The sequence below is a fragment of the Micropterus salmoides genome, unplaced genomic scaffold (assembly GCF_014851395.1).
Source record: "Micropterus salmoides isolate LMB-PRFRI ecotype aquatic unplaced genomic scaffold, ASM1485139v1 Ms_hic_scaffold_19, whole genome shotgun sequence".
Lineage (NCBI taxonomy): Eukaryota > Metazoa > Chordata > Actinopteri > Centrarchiformes > Centrarchidae > Micropterus > Micropterus salmoides.
In genome coordinates, this window is record NW_024041039.1 from 4,244,112 (window position 1) to 4,267,095 (window position 22,984).

General features: G+C 42.2%; 2 protein-coding genes across 3 annotated transcripts in view; one reads left to right on the plus strand and one right to left on the minus strand.

The window, feature by feature from the left end:
- LOC119910711 (neuronal PAS domain-containing protein 3) overlaps positions 1-22,984 on the plus strand; it is a 659,826-nt gene that overhangs the window by 200,580 nt on the left and 436,262 nt on the right. The window lies entirely within an intron of this gene.
- Positions 14,787-15,340, minus strand: LOC119910715 (cytochrome c oxidase assembly protein COX19-like). The gene has a single exon (XM_038729506.1). The coding sequence runs from the start codon at positions 15,311-15,313 to the stop codon at positions 15,026-15,028; it is 288 nt and encodes a 95-aa protein (XP_038585434.1). The 5' UTR covers positions 15,314-15,340; the 3' UTR covers positions 14,787-15,025.

A 22,984-nucleotide genomic window follows, 5' to 3' on the forward strand; every position in this document is an offset into this window, starting at 1 on the left:
ATGTTTGGAAATTTGTCCAGTTAACCCCAGAAACAAACTCACAATGAATGCAAACTTTGCTAAATAATGCAAAGGTCTCTGCACATGTAAATATTCATTTCATATCATGGACAAATCTGGCACATTGCACATATTTGTTGTATTGTTGTTGTTCTATACTTTTATGTTTTGTCTATTTACATAATTATGCACACAATATCCTCTTCCGTCGCCAAACGTCTGCACAACACAAACTGGAGTAATGTACATGTAAATATCTGCCACATTGTTCTTTCTCTGCAAATACTTGTATTATTTTTCTTATATAACTTGCATTTGTTTATTCATTATTTATATATATTTATACATTTATGTCAACTGTATTGTTTATCTACGTTCTACCTTATCACCAAAGCAAATTCCTCGTACGTGTAAAATACTACTTGGCAATGAAGCTCTTTCTGATTCTAAATGAAAAAGTGTCCCAACTGCAGCTTTTTCTATGAGTGTTGAATAGTTTGGACAGAGAAAAAAAGTTGGTGTATTTCCTCAACCGTTCCCTTCGCTGGGCGAAGCATCTCTCGGTCTGTTTGGGTGGTTAAAAGTCGGGCGGCTGTGGCTCAGGGGGTAGAGCGGGTTGGCCGTTAATCAGAAGGTTTGGCGGTTCAATCCCTGGTTGCATGTCAAAGTGTCCTTGGGCAAGATACTGAACCCTGATTTGCCCCTGGCGGCTGTTTTGCCAGTGTGTGAATGAGTGTGAATGCTAGTTTTTGAGCACTTAAGCTCAGTGTATGAATGTGTGTGACTGGTGAATGCAGATGTAGTGTAAAAGCGCTTTGAGTGGTCGAAAAGACTAGAAAGGTGCTATACAAGTACGGAGCATTTACATGGGTGGTTAAAAGTGACTTCACAGTTTGTTACAACGGACATTTCCTTTCCTCAAAGGACTCTTCACCCTCCCTGGCCTGGACACACACGCACACAGAAACACACACACTGATACACACTCCTTGTTGACCTTGGGATCGCTGCTCTCAGAGCGTTGACGATGCAGCTGTACAGCTTGTGGCTGGATAAACAGCAGCAGCTGGTACCAATTGTGCAGTGTCACTGTGTGTGTGTGTGTGTAACCGCTCAGCACTCCTGCAATCATGTGTCTTCTTCTTCAGGGAGAAAAGAAAAGGTTGAAACCACCTCTTCTCTTTCCTCATCATGTCCTTTCTGCTGACTCCCTCTCTCTCCTGCATTTTATTTTGCTCGTCCTCCTCTTTCACCCACCCCTCTCTCCTCTACTGGCAGAAGACTCCTCCTCTCGTCTCATCTCCTCTCTCCTTGATTTGTCTTACTTACACTCAAATTCTGCCAGAACCTTCCCTCCCAGCATACTTTTAAAAAATGCAACAGAGGAATGAGGGAGGATCGGTAAGCCGGCATTCTGCAGACAGCTGCACACACAGTTTGGGGGTCCACATACGTAGCAGAGTCTTGACTTTATCATATCACAGTTAGGGAGGGGCGAGGTCAGACGCATACTTGCCCTTGACTGTAGCCAACATGACATCACCTGTTAGTTTGTGGAATACAGTATTGAAGCCTCGAGTTTTGCACTTCGGCCGTCACCATCTTGGTTTTTTGGAACAAGACCATATTTGAACGAGAGGATGGCGCTAGCTAGCTTAGTGAGCAAGGTGCATCCGTAATTCACATTAACTGTGATATTAACAGGAATGCTTATTTTTGATAGCGACAAAAAGATTTGAAACAAAGACTGAGACCATGAACTCTAGAAAAGTAGAAAAGTGTTTACTGACATAATAAATCAGCTGAGAAGTATTTTTGCCATTAAAGGTTCAGTGTGTAAGTTTTAGTGGCATCTAGTGGTGAGGGTTGCGAATTGCAACCAGGGGCTCACGGTGCATTCCAGACCGTTCTCATCTCAGGGCGTCCAATACCAACGCTTTCAGATAAAGTGACAAAATGTAGTAATTTGACGCCCAAGGTACCCTTCAGCGTCTCTATGAGACGCTCCGGGGCATCTCGTAGAGACCGGAAGTACGAGCTAGCTACATTTGTGTTAAAGGTATGACAGCCCCCCGAAGCTCCCTACCCTTACCACAACCATCAGAAATGTTAGTACCTAAACCTAAGTCACTAACTTTAAGCATGTCGACACGGTCGACATAGCGAACGGTGGCGTTTCATACGTAAAATACTTTGTCACACTGTCTGATGCATTGAGATGAGAACGCGTTGTGCATTCACGTGCTCCTCGGATGGTCCCATTTCCCGAGTTGTGAAGTTGTTTTTCCAACTTCAGTGTGTGTTCATGCGCTCTTAAGTCAGACACCACATGAATGCTCCATCAGTCAACCCTCACCCCTCCATTACCAAACGCTGGAGAAGCTGCTGTCAGTGCCAAATCCATACGGCCTGCCGGATCCGTTCTGCACATGCGCAAAAATGCAAAAAACGCTTTGTCAGCCTCTGGAAGCGTCAGCATTTCACGACAACAACACACGAGTAATTACGAACAGGCCCATTTGTGGTAACCTTCTTTGACGGACAGGACGCCGCATATGCAGATAGGGATCCGGTAGGCAGCGAGGATTTGTTCCTACAGCCTGAGTGACTGACACGCTCTGTCGGCTCTTGTGCTAAATAATGTGTGTGGTCCTTCATTTATCTTTTCTTACCTCTAAGACGACTACTTCTACAAATGTTACTTCTTCTTCTTCTTCGCTGTAAGAAGACCTGCAGAGTATGTAGATAGAAATGTCTCATTCTAAGGTAATAAAAACATAACGGTTCATAACGTAAGGACTGAAAACACAGTTGAGGATATTGCATTTCTGTCAATAGATCCTCAGAAATAGGACTTCACTTGGCACTTCCACATTGGCTTCACTTTTCACTCCTCGAGGTTCCCAAAGTATTTACACTCAGTGTGTGCTATGGTGGAAAATTCACCAGTATTAACATAATTTGCTGACATTAATCCCTGTATATAATTCAGTGTGCAGTTCCTCTTTAATTTATACTTTTGCTTCTGCGTGGCCTCGAAGGTCCATGAGGGTCCTCATGACATAAATCTTGTCATCTGTCCATGTCCACGAGTAAATGTGTTTATGTGTGTGCAGATACCAAATTAACAGAACAGTGTTTGCATCTGTTTTTAATCAAATCCGGCCTTTAAAGAGTTATTTCTGTAATTTATAAACCAACCTGGGCATCTGAAGAGCAAAATGACTTACTGACTCAAGTTTCCAGCGTCGTCTTCCTGCAACAAATCACCTCTCACGAGATTTCAGAGCCAGACTTCTGTGACTGTTTGTGTTCTTACTTTTAAACAAAAAGGTCCATCTCTGTAGGGTTCCTACTAGGGATCTACTGGAGCAATTCCATAAAATAAAAAATATTGGAATTACGAAATTAAATATTTCAACAATGGAGGGTTAAATAAAAGTGGATGGTGTGACAGCTAATAAGCTACGAGAGTTTTCTCCATGTTGGATTCTCTCTTCATTCAAAGGTCAGCACTCTTGAGATGGATTCCTATTGGCCAACAGCGCAGAGTCGTGTCAATTACGCATCATACAATGCAGTCTTTGACCTCTCATTGTTCTCCTTCTACCTTCTTCCTCTCCTTTCGCTAACTGTACAACTGACTGCTAAAGTGGCAGATTGACTGACTGAATTAACAGGGAAAATGTGACAAAGAAGACCCTCCCCTTCTCATTTCCCATGATGCTCTGTGCTCCACTGGTTTGAAACAGAACAAAGATGGAGCACACAACACCCTGCTCACTTCGCCTGTCAAAAGATGGCGTCTCCCTTTGTCTTGTTAAAGGTCTGTGTGTGTGTGTGTTGGACGGTTAATAAGCTTTGTGGTTCACCTGAGTCCCTCAAGCCTCGGGCCAGACGGCCAGATGAGTGTGTGTGTGTGTGTGTCTGAATAATTTATAGCTATACAGAAACTGCTGCCACACATTACTTTCTTTCTGTACATTATTCTCATAACAGCTCTGTTTAATAAATCAGTACAGCGAGCGACCAAAACATTTCAGAGTTATGGGGAGTTATGGGCTGGAACTATTTATTGGCGACCTGAGAAACTATTGCTTTAATTAACTCTTACTAAACAAGAGCCACGCAGAAGGGTTCGGAATAAAAAGATAATACACATTACATGTCCTAATCCTGTGTTTATTTGTTATGTTATTGATTAGTAACCTTTATGCTAAATACAGTATATATCTCAGGCGCGTTTATATAAATAAATGCATCTAATTAAAAGTAACTTGGGTCCACGAGCTAACATCATTTAAAACTTCACCTGTTGGTTCTGGGGTCGTAGAAGCTGGCAGATCGTGACTCAGACGTCTGGTGTTAAAATGCCCAACTTTACAGCAGAAATAAACATGTTTACAGCCTGTTCTGGTTTCTATAGCTAATCCTTGGATTCTGGGTTAGCCAGCACGGCCAAGATGGCGACGGCTGGAGCCGCTGGGAGCCACCCAGCTTCACAACGGCTCTTCAGAAACCGGCGGATGACATCACAGCCACTTTGCCCATGGTTAATTCCAAGCTATCCTCACTCCCAAGTCATCACGTATTAAACTCATAGTCAAGACTTGGCGTCAGCTTCTGACGCACTGGGGGGGAAAGCTGTAGCGTCATTTTTGAACATATTTATGTTTATTATTTATATTTATTTACATATGAAATATTTACCCTGCATCCCGACCCCGGATAAGCGGATAAAGATGGGTGGATGGATGGATTTTATTGCTACTGTGTAAAGGGAATACTGCTGGTAAAAAGCACCTTATTTGGTTAAAGTGTTAGCAGTACATTTAAATTAAAAGTGCAAAATACACTGCTTTAGAGTTCGTTATTCAATGATTAAAAAATTTTAATCGTTGCCCAGCACTAATATTTATTCTTGATAACTTGGCCGCGGAGCCCTACGTGTTGTAAAAACAACTCTAAAGAGTACAGAGGGTGTTAATGAGCGACATCAAGGAGTCTTGACGACGGGAGTGAGAATGTATTGGTTAAGCAGTGGTTTCACTCAGAAATACCTTACATTATTGAAAATCAAGACACTGTTACTGCTGCTGTCACTGTGACTTTTCTCTATGAAATGCAGATAAAGAAACAGCATTGTTCTAGTATTGCAGAATTGCCACCTCAGAAAAATGGAGCATAACTTTGTTCAGATTCTTCCTATAGAAAAAAACATACATACAAGCACCTCAAAGGTTAAATTTTAGGTTAAAGCTTTGAGTGCTGACCAAAGACTTTGAGTTCTGCTTCATATTGAGCGTAAACTTCCCCAAAGCCAAAAAAGGAGCAGAACAGAGCTGCAAACATTAAACCCAGCTTCCACTCCTCTGAACAGACATAAGCTGTGAGTTGACTGCTTTTGAATCATGTTCACTCGCAGGTATAAAAGTGCATCTGATGAAAAATGCAGGGGCTGTTGTTGGCTTTGTTCAAAGGAGTGTGGGAAAGGGCTTTTCAGCAGCTGCTTTGATTTGACAAGAGGTTGCCCTTCACCAAGCACCTCGATGCTCCATTCCTTTTCACTGCAGACATTTTGACTTGTTTTTATAGGGTGGAAAAAAGGTGTAATTATCAACATTTATGATGTGTCTATTTTAGATGTGTCAGCTCCAGAGTCCATGTATTGTGCATGCACTCTCATTGGACCAGCTTTCAGGAGCAGTGCCTATTCACCGACGATATCAGTTCCACCTGTGCTTCTCTTTGCTATGACATCTCAAAATTTTGATTTTTGTCATCAATATGTAAGGAGCTGTGGCTCAGCTGGTTCATATGTCATGTAATGTAAAGAGCAGACCTTTGGTTCAACAAACAACACACCTTCTTTGAGCAAATGAAGAGACCTTTCGATTTATGATGAAATATTATAGGGGGAAAAGGTGCCAAACTTACCTAGTTGGTGTAGAATGAGACTCTTAAAGGGATAGTTTGGGATTTATGAAGTGGGGCTTCATGAAATTCTTATCCACAGTCAGTGTATTACCTGCAGTAGATGATAGTCAGCATGTCCCCAGTTTGGAGAAACAGAGAATTGTAAAGGGACGGAAGCTAAATAACGCACCGCTGTGGACAGGGTCAGTAGCGAATGTGTTTGAGCAACCTAAAAAAAAGGCCCACTGGGGGAAAAAAAAAAAATCAGTTCAACCACTTAAACATGCCGTCAGACAGCTTTTCAATTGAAACGATATTTTATCAACCACAGTACTTCTGTGTGCAACTTGGCTGTAATAGGCCGCACTCGGGATTGTCAGGAGGGGTAAAACATACTCAAACATGGCCCAATTATCCTCTAGTGTGGGGCCAGCATTAGGTGGCCAAAACACATTAGCCGCTGAGCCTGTCCACAGCAGTACGTTTTAGCTTTCGGGCCGGTACAACTGTTTCTCCAAATTGGGAAAACGTTGACCGCCATCTAATGTAGGGAATGCAATCCCTTTAACCCTTTTGTTTTTTAGGTTTGAGCCTCAGTATCTTCACGCTGCAGCTGTGCCTAAAGTTCTCACTAAACACAACGATTTCTTCTGCACTCATCATGAAGATATCAGGTTGGATTTGGTGTAAACCTCTGCATCATTTAGATTCAGTTTGCATAGATTAACGGTGTGGTGACCTGATTGCATTCAAATCTTTCTGAGCTACAATTATAATGTCTCCTGTCACACATGTTAATGAACTGCTGCTGATACAGAGGCTCTTTGTAACCTCCTTTAAACTGGGGAGGAAATGTTTTCTCTCTCAAAACACCTACAGGAACATTTGTCCTGCATAATGGTGACGTTCAGCTGCTCTCCAAAGAAAAGACTAAAAAGGTTATTTTGCTTTGATATTAGGAGATTTGCTTACCTGCCATGAAGGTGCTGTGGCATAGCTGGTGAAAGCGCCTGTCTCGTAAACCCCAGCAGTGCCTTGAGCTCCTGACTCTAAAAATGTGTGTGAAATTAATGCCCAGTAATTAGTCGTCATTTGCTGATTAAGTAGATGCACGAAAGAGCTGGGAGCTACAAAAGCGGTTTATATAGAAAGAAAAGTGTCGCTGTGTGTTCCAATATGTGTTACATGTGTTATAGCCTCAGCAGCAACCTGCCCCATGTGAAGTTCCAGTATTTTCCTTGTGTGGTTCCCTGAGAGACCTGTGAGATTAATCCAGATGCCGCTGAGATGCCGCCCGACCTACTTCCTGGCTGCTATTCTCATGAGCCCGATTGGAGAGGCCCTGAATCCAGCTTTCTAATCAAGAGGATGTAATTTAGTCAGACCAGCTATAAGTTCTCTGCCACTCAGAGGTGCTCACAAGTCAATGAGCTCCAAGACAAGTCTCCAGTCTCTGAGCTAGAGTCCAAGTCCAGTCTCCAGTCTCTGAGCTAGAGTCCAAGTCGAGTCTCCAGTCTCTGAGCTAGAGTCCAAGTCAAGTCTCCAGTCTCTGAGCTAGAGTCCAAGACAAGTCTCTAGTCTCTGAGCTAGAGTCCAAGTCCAGTCTCCAGTCTCTGAGCTAGAGTCCAAGTCGAGTCTCCAGTCTCTGAGCTAGAGTCCAAGTCAAGTCTCCAGTCTCTGAGCTAGAGTCCAAGACAAGTCTCCAGTCTCTGAGCTAGAGTCCAAGTCAAGTCTCCAGTCTCTGAGCTAGAGTCCAAGACAAGTCTCTAGTCTCTGAGCTAGAGTCCAAGACAAGTCTCCAGTCTCTGAGCTAGAGTCCAAGTCAAGTCTCTGAGTCTCTGAGCTAGAGTCCAAGTCAAGTCTCCAGTCTCTGAGCTAGAGTCCAAGACAAGTCTCCAGTCTCTGAGCTAGAGTCCAAGTCAAGTCTCCAGTCTCTGAGCTAGAGTCCAAGACAAGTCTTCAGTCTCTGAGCTAGAGTCCAAGACAAGTCTCCAGTCTCTGAGCTAGAGTCCAAGTCAAGTCTCCAGTCTCTGAGCTAGAGTCCAAGACAAGTCTCTAGTCTCTGAGCTAGAGTCCAAGTCAAGTCTCTGAGTCTCTGAGCTAGAGTCCAAATCAAGTCTCCAGTCTCTGAGCTAGAGTCCAAGACAAGTCTCCAGTCTCTGAGCTAGAGTCCAAGTCAAGTCTCCAGTCTCTGAGCTAGAGTCCAAGACAAGTCTCCAGTCTCTGAGCTAGAGTCCAAGTCAAGTCTCTGAGTCTCTGAGCTAGAGTCCAAGTCAAGTCTCCAGTCTCTGAGCTAGAGTCCAAGTCAAGTCTCTGAGTCTCTGAGCTAGAGTCCAAGTCAAGTCTCCAGTCTCTGAGCTAGAGTCCAAGACAAGTCTCCAGTCTCTGAGCTAGAGTCCAAGTCAAGTCTCCAGTCTCTGAGCTAGAGTCCAAGTCAAGTCTCTGAGTCTCTGAGCTAGAGTCCAAGTCAAGTCTCCAGTCTCTGAGCTAGAGTCCAAGTCAAGTCTCTGAGTCTCTGAGCTAGAGTCCAAGTCAAGTCTCCAGTCTCTGAGCTAGAGTCCAAGACAAGTCTCCAGTCTCTGAGCTAGAGTCCAAGTCAAGTCTCCAGTCTCTGAGCTAGAGTCCAAGACAAGTCTCTAGTCTCTGAGCTAGAGTCCAAGACAAGTCTCTAGTCTCTGAGCTAGAGTCCAAGTCAAGTCTCTGAGTCTCTGAGCTAGAGTCCAAGTCAAGTCTCCAGTCTCTGAGCTAGAGTCCAAGACAAGTCTCCAGTCTCTGAGCTAGAGTCCAAGACAAGTCTCTAGTCTCTGAGCTAGAGTCCAAGTCAAGTCTCTGAGTCTCTGAGCTAGAGTCCAAGTCAAGTCTCCAGTCTCTGAGCTAGAGTCCAAGTCAAGTCTCTGAGTCTCTGAGCTAGAGTCCAAGTCAAGTCTCCAGTCTCTGAGCTAGAGTCCAAGACAAGTCTCTAGTCTCTGAGCTAGAGTCCAAGACAAGTCTCCAGTCTCTGAGCTAGAGTCCAAGTCAAGTCTCTGAGTCTCTGAGCTAGAGTCCAAGTCAAGTCTCCAGTCTCTGAGCTAGAGTCCAAGTCAAGTCTCTGAGTCTCTGAGCTAGAGTCCAAGTCAAGTCTCCAGTCTCTGAGCTAGAGTCCAAGACAAGTCTCCAGTCTCTGAGCTAGAGTCCAAGACAAGTCTCCAGTCTCTGAGCTAGAGTCCAAGTCAAGTCTCCAGTCTCTGAGCTAGAGTCCAAGACAAGTCTCCAGTCTCTCAGAGTCCAACTATTTTTCATAGAGCACAACCATATAGCCTAATTCTATAACTAATCAGAGCTTCTAAACTACAGTAAGTCAACACACCCCCCAGACTCTCAAATGTGTTATTTTTTTTGTTATAATGTTACCAGTGTAACATTATAACAAAAAACGGTAACGTTACAAGATCAACAATAAAACTGTAGCCTGTTTGCAGCCAACATTAATAATTAACATGATGGCAGCCAGCAGGACGTAAATGATTACGTTAATCGAGCACCACATGTTTGGCAAGTAAACAAACGCTCGTTCATCTTTTCGACAAACGACAGTCGGTGTAACCCTCCCGTAGGTCGTAGCTAAAGCACGACGCAAGCTAACGTTAGATGGCCGATGTTTGTTGTCCTCACGTCTCACGTGTGGCCGTGCGCAGCAGATAATACGCTACGTGTTATGTAGGCAGGTTACAGGTAACGCAGGGAGGGGAATAACCACAAGCTCATCAGACGTTTCCTAAAGTAAACAATGTTCACGAGTCCCACAGCTCGAGTCCAAGTCTGCATGTGTAGATTCGACTTTCGTTTTAATGTAAAACGGAGGCCCTCTGGGTCGTACACACACCGAGACGGCCTACGTTGATCCACACTAGGAACAGGGGTGATTCTTCAGATGTGTCTGAATTTGGACAGGCACTTTTTTGTTCCTTTGTTTTATTTAGTCAGGCAGACCTTGAAACTCTGAATTACGAGTCCTATGTTGGTTTTTGATTGAAGCAGCTCCTTCCTTTTTTGTGTGATACCTAAGACAGATCCATGCAATAAATAACTTAATTTGACCAAATCCATCTGGTTTTATGTTACTTGCCTTTCCCCTAGAGAGCTCAGTCTTGACAGCATGTAAGTGGATACCTCAGACTCAGATTATACTGCACCATTTTCAAAGACATCTTTTTTCACCCTGTTTTGGCTACCACATCTGCGTAGGTCTGCAAGCAAGACAAGCACATATTTCATTCATCTCTCCAGGCTGTGGAGAGTTAGTAGGTAATGGATACTCAAAGTTAGCATTATTAAAAGAGGTTCTACTTGTAGCTGAACTGGCTGATACCACACAAACGTGCTACGGTGCCACCTTTAACAGAGGATATCAGGGCCGTCATAAAGAACAGATGTTACCTCTCCACAATTATTAAAATTTTGAATCCAGGACTTTTACTTGGTATTCCTACTTTTACTTAAAGTAAATTATTTGAGCACTTTTCCCACCACTATTGGAGTATGTTTTGGACAGAACGAAGCATGTATGAACAGGCAACACCTACTCTTTGTCATGTCCCTCGGCGTCAGTAACAACACATATGGCACCCTTTAGCTTGAAGGCTAAAATTAGGCCTATTACAAATAAAAGAAAAGGAGGTGGTTTATTTGGACATGTGGGTCAGAAATCAGAACCAGGAGAACAGTGTTCATTTCCTGTGTGATTGTTTTAGTTAAGTTAGGTCACATAAGTAATGTAGTACGAGGTAAAGGGTAATTTATTTGTCATTATGCAGCACAAGGTTGTATAACAAAACGAAGTTTGTACTCCCTTCAAGCTAAACTAAGTGTAACATATAAAATAAAACAATATCTAAAGTTATTACACCCAGAATATTCTGCAGTGGATGTTTTAGAATTTGCGTCTGGGGAGAATATAAACAGCAGCAACAAGATGATAATCTGGTTTCATCTTTACATTAAAGAGTTCATCTTGACTGTGTTTGAGCACAAAGCATCATCAATGTAAGAGAACTCTGTTGTGAAGTTTGCGGATGACACCACCATTATCGGACGGATTTCAAACAACGATGAGACTTCATATCTGGAGGAAATTCATAATCTTGCAGAGTGGTGCACAGAGAATAACCTACTGCTCAACATCAGTAAAACCAAGGAGATAAAGACACACACTCCTGTCAGCGGTGCTGAGGTGGAGCAGGCGAACAGTTTCAGGTTCCAGGGAATCAGCATCACAGAGAACCTGACATGGTCGTCTCACATCTCCACGCTGGTGAAGGAAGCTCAGAAACAACTGTATTTCTTTTAGGAAGGCCAAATCCACACGCAAAGTTCTTGTCAGCTTTTACAGAGGAGCATCAGAAAGCATCCTGTCTGGAAACATCAACATGGGATGTGCACGGCTCAGGACCGGAGGGCTCTGCAGCGGGTGATTAAAACTGCTCAGAAGATCATTGGTACCCATCTCCCGAGCATCAGTGATATCGGTGAGGTGCCTACGCAGAGTCCAAAGGATACTAAATAATAGTACCCGCCCAGCCACAGCCTGTTCACCCTGCTGCCTTCTGGGAAGAGACATAGAAGTTTCTGCTGCCGCACCACCAGACTGCAGAGCAGCTTTTCCCCCCAAAGCTATCAGACTCTTAAACTTTAATTCATCCTCAGCACTGCTCCAATGATGATAGTTTATTTATGTTTACAACTTTTCATAATTGATTCTCAATAATATAAATTGTCTCAATTTCACTCTATAACTTGTTCTATTGTGACAATAAAGCTACCTGTGTAAAACTGAGTCCACTTCCTCTCATCTTGCCGGAGTCTTGCGCTGAAAGAACATGGACCACCTGTGAAGTGCTTGATTTGGGATGTTGACGGGGCAGGTCTCTGTAACGATGTGGGCACAACAGTCTCTGATTTTCGTTGCTTGGCCAACATGAGTCCCACTTTGTCCGGACCGGACCTTTAGGAGCAGCCTTAAGTCCAAGCTGGGCCAACATGGCTCCTCTCCCGGCTCTCTCCTCTGAGTGATCACCTCACCCGTTGTGGTGCCTGGTCCGGTAGTTTGCGGCGGGTGGATCATGGTTGGCTGCTCTTTAATCCAAAAACCCGGTCTTCCTTTTCCAATGACTGATTTCTGTCATAGGGAATAAGTGTTTTGGCAATAAAGCTGACACAGATTTGAAGGAGCTACCGGCCAAGCGCTGCCGGTTGCCATAGCCCTAACCATGATCCGTTCCTAAACTTAAACAAACTTTAACCACTAGTTTTATTTTGAAAGTCTAACCGGATGTTTATTTTAGCTAACTGCCATTAAAAAGCGAAGCCAAGGGGTCTTGACCAAGCGTCCATATGTGACGGTCTGGCATGAGATCAGGTTGGAACAGGAGGAAAGATTAGACCGAGCCAAAACCTGTTTCAAGGTTGATATCTGCACCTGACTGTTGTTTTTAGAGAGACTGGAACATTTGCAAACGTATCCTTTAAAGTGTAAAGAGAAAGAGGCTGATGGACAAGCTGACTGACACTCATGAACCGGATTTGAACCTCCAGAGCGATGACTGACACCACGTCACTTTGGCCTACCGGCAGACGACACGACGAGCAGAGAGAAACAGAGAGAAGTGCGTCTGAATGTGTCTCAGAGAGCAGAGATGCACACAGTCTGTCTTTGTGTGTGTGTGGAAGATGAAAAGGATGCGCACTGGCCTCAGGCTCCAATTAAAAACAGGCTGTGGTTGCTATGGTGATATACTGTAGGTGAACTGAAGCACTTTATGAAATATTACTGACTGACGAACTGTGTTTACACCTCCAGCAGAGAGCACACTGTGTGGATGTTTAAACTTTACTGTTCTGCTTCCAACCTTTTTATTATTTGTGTTCTCCCTCTGTAAAGAGGCTCTCAATACCTGGGTCCTTTTAAAAAATATTAATGAGTATTATCCATATCCGATCAGTCAAGGGTTATTATTATTATTATAATAGGAAATATCTCTACAACTATTCATCAGGAATGATCGTCTGACTTTTTAACGTTCCATCAGGTCATTTTAACTTGTCCAGTACTTTGATTTATGACCACAGACTGTATATAAGAAGTGTCATCGTGACGTCACCCGTTGGTTTGTGGACTGACGTTTTCAAGCCTCGTGTTTTGCAGATAGGGCGCCGCCATTTTTAGTTTTTGCAACTAGCGGCACCAGACGTTACCATATTGGCACAAGATGGCGGAGCTAACGGCCGTGTGCGGAGCTAGATAGCTTGCTTAGCTAGGTGCATCTGTAATTCACCTTAACGGAATGACAATTTTGTCCAGCGAACAACAGTCTGAAAACTAAATGTACTCACCAGAGAACGCGAACAGCCAAGCTTTTTCAACGGCGCTGGTCAAATTTACACAGAGCCGTGGGTACAAGTATGATTGACAGGTCGCCATGGTAACAACTTGTCTATCATAGATGATCCCGCCCCGACACATACTCTGATTTGTGGTCTATTTTAAAATAAATGGGACCATAATTTACTAAATGATCATCATGCTGTGTTAAAGAAGACATGAAACTAGTGACTGAGACCATGAACTCATCAGGAAAGTGTTTACTGAGGTAATTATTCAGCTGAGAAGTAGAAGCATTTTGCCATTATTTCTAATGGAGCCGGACTTCTTTTTACAACCAGAAGAGTCGCCCCCTGCTGGCAGTTAGACAGAATGCAGGTTTAAGGGACTTCAGCGTTCACATTAGATCGCTGACCGGAAGCTTCCTGCGTGTTTATGACCAAATACCCGCAGACGAATGACATCAGCCTCAGCTATACCTTGGGTAAAGCGCTAATTAGCAAATGTTAGCATGCTATCACACTATACCAAGATGGGGTTTTTCCGGGAACAGTCCCCGGTTTTGGTGGCCTATCGCCGGAAATGTCCCCGCTTTTTTAATTGTGTGTTAATTTTAGACCATATAAGGCGTTAACAGACCTGAAATCAGATTGTACGTGGCCACAAAGACCGGACAGCAGAGCAGACAGGCGGGAGCACACGCAGTATGTTAAAGCTGTATCGCCCAGTCTCTTTACGTCTACAGCTGCTTTTATCTGGATCAAACGGACATAACGTGCAAATAAACATCAGTTAATGTCCGTGGTAATAGCAAAGGTATGTCTTTGTGATATTTTAACATTTCTTTTAACGGAATAATCATACTTGTGACCAAATAAGTGTTTAGTTCAGTTTATAGCATAACCAGGCGTGATTATCATTAATAGCTGATGTTGCCGATGGAATGTGTGTTTGGTAGGCCTATGTCCAATATCCGTGTTTATATTTGGAAAAACACACTGTAACTAATAATTAACACGACTTACTGCTGAGTCATATTTAAAATAAAGACATGATCTCTTTTGCAATTATCCTTATTACTCTACATTATTTAACCTGCTGTGTACCAACCAATCCAGTCCTTTTTACATCTTAAAATACCTTTAAATGGCCAAAACACAACATAAAATGAAGTTTTCAACTTGCCAGAAAGTGAGTGCAGCCTCTACTTAAATGTAAACGCTCTGTATAGCGCCTTTCTAGTCTTTTCAACCACTCAAAGCGCTTTTACACTACATCTGCATTCACCAGTCACACACACATTCATACACTGAGCCTAAGTGCTCAAACAGAAACTAGCATTCACACTCATTCATACACTGGCGGAATAGCCGGTTTTGCAATTCGGGGTTCAGTATCTTGCCCAAGGACACTTCGACACGCAACCAGGGGGAGCCGGGGATTGAACCGCCGACCTTCCGATTAACGGCCAACCCGCTCTACCTCCTGAGCCACAGCCGCCCTTTTTTTAAAATTTAAATACAAAAGATTTATTGCCAAAACAACATTTCCAAATATGATTCATTTTATGTTATGTACACAAAGGGTTGATAAAATTATTTTGTACTCCTTAACCTTAAACTGAGGCCACAATGCAAACCACAATGTCCTCAATCTCAAGGCCCACATTGTCAAAGTCCTTGAGGCCCGTCTTCTCTCCGTCACACTCACAGAGGCCTTTGTCCTCAACATGCTTTTGTAGGATTTGCGTTGTCAGGGTTTAGTGTCTCTGTCTGCCTGGCCGGGAGGAGGATCCATCAGGTCCTTGAATCCCAGTTTCTCCAGAGGCTCCTTGGCCATCAGCTGATGGTCCATGCGGCACTCCAGGTAGCCTTTGGACTGCAGTCGGCACTTGGAGTTGTCGAAGCTGTTGTCTCTCAGGCATTTCATAAACGTCTCCTTGAAGGCTTTACACTCTCCGAAGTGGTCCAGAAGGAAGGAGCCTTTTTCAGGAGGCCGGGGCGTAAAACTCTTCGACCCGAAGTTCATAGCAGTGGACATGTTTGTCTGGGGTTAAAAGCTACAACAGCCGCCGTACGCGACCCTGTCGGCGTTATTGACTGAAAGCTAGTTTCTGCCTCACTTTATTTCATTCAGAAGAGTTACGCTTGACAGATTATTATGTCCCCCTTTTTTATTTCGTATATAACATATTTTTTAATGACCTACTGACCAACAAACTCATATGTCCCCGGTTTTCATTACAGATATCTGGTCACCTTAAACTAAGATGGTGAACAAATAACTGCTAAACATTAGCATGTTAGCATGCTGAGGTTAGCTCAAAGCTCTGCTGTATAAGTTTCCTGTTAATATTCAGTCAAAAAACTGTGCATACATGAGATCTTTCTTAAGCAAAAATTTTCAGAAAGAACATGTGTCTGGAAAATAAAATGTGTTCAGGCTACTGCTGCATGGAGCCGCCTCACAAACTCAAGTTATTTTTCCTTCTTACTTCTCTTGTACGTCTTCAAATTCTGTTCCTGCTTCTACATCTTCTGGTTTTTCCTGCTGAAGCTCTCTCCCCGGAGGCGACAGCAGTTTAACTGCAGGGGGAAATTCTCTTTTTAGTATTTAGTTTTATTCTGTTTATTTGCAGTCTCTCAGGTTTTTCTGTTGGTGATGAAAAGCTGGAGTTTCCTTCTTCATTTTCTTCCTTTTTATATATATTTAATGCTTCTGCTTTCACTTCTACATTCTGCTTGTTTTCTGTTTTTAAAAATATACTTTACTGAGAAATACAGCTTTCTAAAAGTGATGAACTTTGCTTAAAGTTTAGCTAAATTTGAACACCGTAAAATGCTTCTCTGACCAATGTTAAATTAATGGTGCTATATTATTGTTGTTTTATTTGCACTTTAAAACACACTCGCATCAAAATATAAAAACTACAATAGTAAAATTATGCTCACACACCAAATGATGCAATAATTATTCACATTTTGAAAACATTCATAACAATCTCTGTTATAAAAAGGCTATATACCATTTTTGACGTATGTCCACAGGATGAATAGAAACAGAGTTTTATTTATTTATTGGTACTCATTTTGTACTATTGTTTTCTGTTAAACATGTATAATGATGCATCTATGCAAAACTGCATAACCTGGATCATTTTTCCAGTACATCAACATGCAGGACAAATACTGATATCTTTGTATCTCTATCAGATATTGTTATTTACTTTATCTCTCTTTATTCTCCTTTGTTTATATAAGTTACCACACCATGCTGCCCTACCCTCCAACCCCTGCACACTTGTTTTACCTTGAATCTCAGTCTTACTTACTGTTTCTTCACCGATTTTACTATTTCACAAGGTCTGATTGCTGTTTACTGTTTGCAAATAACTAATCAGCCAATCACATGGCAGCAACTCAATGCATTTTGGCATGTAGACGTGGTCAAGACAACTTGCTGAAGTTCAAATCGAGCATCAGAATTGGGAACAAAAGGAGATTTAAGTGACTTTGAACGTGGCATGGTTGTTGGTGCCAGACGGGCTGCTGTCTGTATTTCAGACACTGCTGATCTTCTGGGATTTTCACGAACCATCTCTAGGGTTTACAGAGAATGGTCTGAAAAAGAGAAATATCGAGTGAGCGGCAGCTGTGTGGACGAAAATGTCTTGTTGGTGTCAGAGGAGAATGGGCAGACTGGTTCGAGATGACAGAAAGGCAACAGTAACTCAAATTACCCCCCGTTACAATCAAGGTATGCAGAATACCAACTCTGAACTCTGAACGCACAACACGTCCAAGCAGCAGAACACCTCACCGGGTGCCACTCCTGTCAGCTAAGAACAGGACACTGAGGCTTCACCAAAGTTGGACAATAGAAGATTGGAAAAACGTTGCCTGGTCTGATGAGTCTCTATTTCAGCTGCGGCATTCAGATGGTTGGTCAGAATTTGGTGTAAACAACACAAAAAGCATGGATCCATCCTGCCTTGTATCAACGGTTCAGGCTGGTGGTGGTGTAATGGTGTGGTGTTAAACGCGACAGCCTGCCTGAGTGTTGTTGCTGACCATGTCTTCTGATGGCTACTTCCAGCAGGATAATGCACCATGTCACAAAGCTCAGATCATCTCAAACTGGTTTCTGGACCATGATAATGAGTTCACTGCACTCCAGTGGCCTCCACAGTCACCAGATCCCAATCCAACAGAGCACCTTTGGGATGTGGTGGAACGGGAGGTTCGCATCATGGATGTGCAGCCGACAAATCTGCAGCAACTGCGTGATGCTCTCATGTTAATATGGATTAAAGTCTCTGAGGCAAGTTTCCATCACCTTGTTGAAAGTATGCTACGAAGAATTAAGGCAGTTCTGAAGGCAAAAGGGGGTCCAAACCGGTAGTAGCAAGGTGTACCTAATAAAGTGGCCAGTGAGTTCTATAACTATAATAAAATCATGATAGGATACATGGTTTTCATGTATGCTATTGTGGAAAATAACATGTTTTAGAACTCATTCAACTAAGAGCGAAGGGTTAAATATTGTTAATAGGACTATGTGCATGTTTATTTTTGTTGTTCAGCTGGAGACATTTTTAAATATGAGGCACACGACGTCTCCATCCACCCACTCCATCTGCTGGGAGGAGACTGAAAAATCCTCCTTGTTGTTGGTTAAAAAGTTTGTGAATTAGTTATTTATGATGTTTTTAAATAGTCCGTTTTAGAGACATTAGCGTAAAACCTTAAACAAGCTGATTCTCGCTGAAAATGTTGTGGTTGTTGATTCATGCAGCTGCGAGTGAAGGAGCTTCTGGTCAGTCAGGAAAGAAACAAACTGAATACTGAGAGAGACGTGATTCATTACAAGCTTTTGTTTCAATTGTAAGGCTGTTTCCTTCTCTGGACACACACACACACACACACACACACACACACTCTTTCAGTCTCTTCCCGAATGTGTTGACTGAAGTGGTTGTTCCTGTCAGTTTCTCTTTAATTCGGCTTTAATTAGTCCTCCTGCTCGGAATCCAGATTAATTTAATACATAATACAGAAGTTTGTGTTTCCTGAAATGTACCATCACCATTAAAATGACTCCTGACCTTAAAGGGACAGGTCAACATTTTGGGAAGTAGCGACTTGATTTTTTTCAAAGGGTAAATTCTGTTTTTTGGATGATGAGGTACATCCAGTCTCCGTAGTCAGTATTACAGGTAACGATTCATTCAGAAACTCGAGTAACTCGACTACAAACTCTTACTTCGTCTAATCCAACTAACCTTATTTACAAGCAGCCAGTGTTGGGCAAGTTATTCAGAATTTGTAATATATTACTAGTTGCTTCTTACTCCTTAAAACAGTAATAATATTACTTCACTTATTGACAAAAGTAACTAGTTACATTACTATATTACTTTCATGAGGGGAATGAGTTTCCCACAGAATGACATTGTAACGGTGGAGGTGGGGGAGCGGTGGCAACCCAGCTATATTCTAACTTTGGACATGTTTGTGCAGCGAGAGATTATTTTTTAATCAATTAAATTTTTTTTTATTTCTCTATTAATATATACACACACGTAACAGTTTCATTTATTTTTTTATTTTTAATATATATTTTAACACACACACACACACACACACGCTTACTGTTTAGTTTATTTTTTAAAATATATTTTTATTTTTTAACACACACACACACACACACACACGCTTATGGTTTTATTTATTTATTTTTATATATATTTTTTAAACACACACACAAACACACACAACACACACACACACGCTTACTGTTTAGTTTATTTTTTTAAATATATATTTATTTTTTTAACACACACACACACATGCTTACGGTTTTATTTATTTATTTTAATTTTAATATTTCTTCATTTTTTTTAACACAAACACACATACGCTTTAATTACTTTACGCTTTAATTACTTGTTTAATGAAATGTATGGGGTTGATTGTTCTTTTGTAGTTTGTATGATGCTTTGGCAATGTTGTTGTTACACATTCATGCCAATAAAGCCAATTTGATGAATATATGCTCCTCAATACAGCTCCTTAATCAAATACGATTTTTAATACGCCTAGTTTAAAAAGAAAAATCAATATGTGGCGGTCAGCGTTGAAAACTACTTTCACTACCAACCCCTTCACCCCCAAACAATACGGTCCCAAATTTTTAACTATCACATTCATAACGGCAGCAAGGAGTGCGTTTATTACAAAACAAATGTTTCTTAATGCCACCGGCTGAAATAAAAAAATAAGGCGAGTAAATCTCGACTTTTGAACTACTGTTTGTGCAGAAACATGTAGCCTATTTATAAGAGCAGTATTCAGTATTTTTACAAAACGTTACGATAACGCCACTCTCTCCCAACAAGTCCAAGCATCAGTGACAGCAGCTGCTGGCGTTTCTTTCTGTAGGTTTCACGCTGCTGTGCTGCTTCAGCAGATGCTTCAATAGGCCTAAATTAAACGAAGAGTTTACAACGGACAACAATGTTCTTTGCATCTTAGACTATGACAGCTACTTACAAATGTGGATAGAACGCCTCTCTCCCTCGTTCTCCGTTCTTCCTTTAGTTTTTGGCTATCAGCGGACATGAACAACAAAGTCTGGTGCAGCTGACCTGCCGTACAGTCGCGCATTCACGCCAAGGATGGCGCGTTCAGTAACGCAGCGTTACTTGGATTAGTAACTGTAATAATATTACTGTTTTAGAAAAGTAATGTAACACTACTAGTTACTGGGAAAAGTAATAATATTACAGTAATGTGTTACTGCCCAACACGGTATGCAGCGCAGTGATAAATACTGTCGCACAACACGATGATAGTTTGATGGCGCAGACTGCTAAATGGGGGGAAGAGAGAAAAACAAAATACTGAGGGACGAAGAGACAGGCCAGAGAAAAACAACAAAGTGGGATGGGATCATGTCAAGCTCAAATAAAACAGCTCTGTACAGTGTGTGTCTACTGTAAAACAGAACCAGCTGACCACAACAGCGCAACGGCTTCAGCATCAAGTCCACGGAGCAGACCCAAAACAAGGCAACGGTAAAGTTAGCATTTAATGTAAACTGAAGTGAATTGAAGTGAAACTGCAAGTAGAGATGAAGGCTAGGAAAGGTAAGTCAAAATTCTTAGCTGTAAATGTATAAAGTTTGTTGTTATTGTTCTCTATTGACTGGTTAGTTCATGAGTTTGGGTTGTAATGTTACAGTTGTCATTACCCGGCTCTGAGGTCATGACAAATACAGAGAGGACAAAGAGGACTGCCAAAAATAAACATCTTTATGACAGAAACTTAAACAGTGAAACTAATAATTACTAATAGAGAGTGTGTCAGAGTGAATAGTGTCTTGGGTTTTATCTGGTGTTTTTCTGTTATTTTGTTTACTGTCCTTTCTGTTTTATCTATTGCCTCTGTGTTCTTGTTTAGGTTTTGATGACTGATCTTGGTTTCCTTGCTCTCTGTGGTATTTAGTTTCATTATTGCTGGTGTATTGTCTGTAGCTTTGCTTCCTGTTTTAGTTTGTAGTTTAGTCCTAGTGTGTGTTGTCTTGTTTTACTTCCTGTGCTTGCCTCTGATTGCTTTAGCGGGTTCACCCGTGTCTAATTAGTGGTTCCCTCACCTGTGTATTTAAGTCTTTCTTTCACTCCTTGCCAGTTCATTGTTTTCCATGCCAGAGTTCTCCAGTTACTCGCGCCTCGTTTTTGCGGATGACTCTGGATTTACTTTCACCTGCAAGTTTCACCGTGTGCAGCAATAAACCTCACTTACTCACCAGTACTTGCTCTGTATGCGGGTGGCTGATTTATCATTTATCCTCCCAGAGCATCTGGCCCAGGTGCTCCCAGTCGGGCCTACGGGCACTGATACCTTAAGGGACAAAAGGGAAAACAGTAAACTGCCCGTCATCCCGCTAGGCAGGGCCGTCACACGGTGATCTGAGTTACTAAGCTGATCTCCATACCGGGGGCGCCAAGCAAAAGTTTTTCTTATCCAATTACTCAATAAATCGATGGAATGATCTGTAGAATATTAGTAGATTACTAAAATAATCGATGGCTTCCGCCCTCTTGTGGGATGGAGGCCGACACATCCCTAGTTTGAAAAAGCAAACAGGAGTACTGGCGGCGAAGGCAAAACATATTTTAGCTAAAAAATCACTATAACTGTGGGCTATATTTAGCATATTTTCACCGCTTTATTACCTTTCCATCAGACAGCCCTTTCTAAAAGGGAACTGTAGCCTTTATTGCGCTCTCTTCAAAGACACCAGACAAAGAAACGGTAGTTTTAGATCGCAGAGCACGGGAGTTGCTTTTCTACCGCTGCCTTGATCTGTTAGTTTTGTCATTGTGTGACTTTGGTGGTTTAACACATTAATTCACATCTTCTAGTCACACAATTGAGGCGCCCTCGTGATCTGCAGGGTAAAATTACTGTTTTTGTCAAGGGAGTCTGGAATGGGACGCCTTTCTGTCACAATGGCTGCCTCAGTCCTTCAGCCGCATTCCCACGTCCCCCAGGGGCCCCCTGCATGCATTTCTATGAAGCTTTGCAATCATTGCCATTCTCCACCTGTCCACAAGATGCCCTCTGACTTTCACCTGTGTCTCTCACCAGCCCCCAGAGAGCTGCCACATTGTCACTGTTGCTTTGTGCCTTTGCTTTCCAGCCTGAACTTGAACTTGATCTCTGCCTACCTGGCTCCACCTTTTCACCTGCCCTGTCCCTGTTAACCTGTCGATTCTCTGCAACTTCTGTTTGATCCCTTTGCTTGTAATCTTATGCATCGTTATTTTACTAATAAAAACTACCTAGTTTTCTGCACAGGTTTCCTTTTTTTCTTTCTAGCTTGTATGCAGCCTGTAATAGTTTATGTTTAATAAAAAAAAATCATTGTTTTAAAAGAAAATTGGAACGATAATGTAGTACTATAGTTGCAGCAGTTGCAGTAGGAAAGCGTGCAAATATAAACATAAGAATAAAGGTTATTGTTAAGGTGCAAACATAATATACAGTAACTCAATGTCAGAAATCTATTGTATCCTCAAAGTTAATAAATGTAATTATAAAGCCAAATAAAACAATAATTCACAACTCTATAAAGTATAAACTGTGCATTTCTGTCTGTCTGGTGTCTCTCAGTTCAGGTCTTTCTCAGGTTGATATTACGTCGTCGATGCTGCGGTTTGTCCCATTTATTTTCGTCACCTCATGATCACGTGTGATGACGTAACTCGCTGCATCTGCAAAACTGTCATCGCTGTCTGATGGGAGATTTATAATAATACGTGTGTTTGTGTGTGAGTTGTCAGTGTCACACGTCTTTGTCACACCTTGGGCTTCCTGTTTAAAATGACTTAAAACACGACCTGGAAGCTGCTGACATCAGGGGAGGGAAAGGTTGTTGTTGGAGGAGGAGAGGATCATGGGAAATGACCGCTGTGCCAATGATACAGACTTTAGTATTCGCTGGATGAAGGGAACCAGCTGCTGCTACACAAACATCTCCTTCTCCGTCCTCTCTATTTTTAAATGTCACCTCTCCCTCCCTCTCTCTCCTCTGTCTCTCTCAGAGTCTCTCGTCCTTCCCTGTCCTCTTCATGCAAACTCACGCCTCCTCTCTCTCTCTCTCTCTCTCCCCCACCTTCTTTCTCTGGCTGTCACCGCTCTCTCACTT

What these genes read in the sequence shown, in the direction of transcription:
- LOC119910715 (XM_038729506.1), bottom strand. Translation starts at nt 15,313, where the DNA reads ATGTCCACTGCTATGAACTTCGGGTCGAAGAGTTTTACGCCCCGGCCT.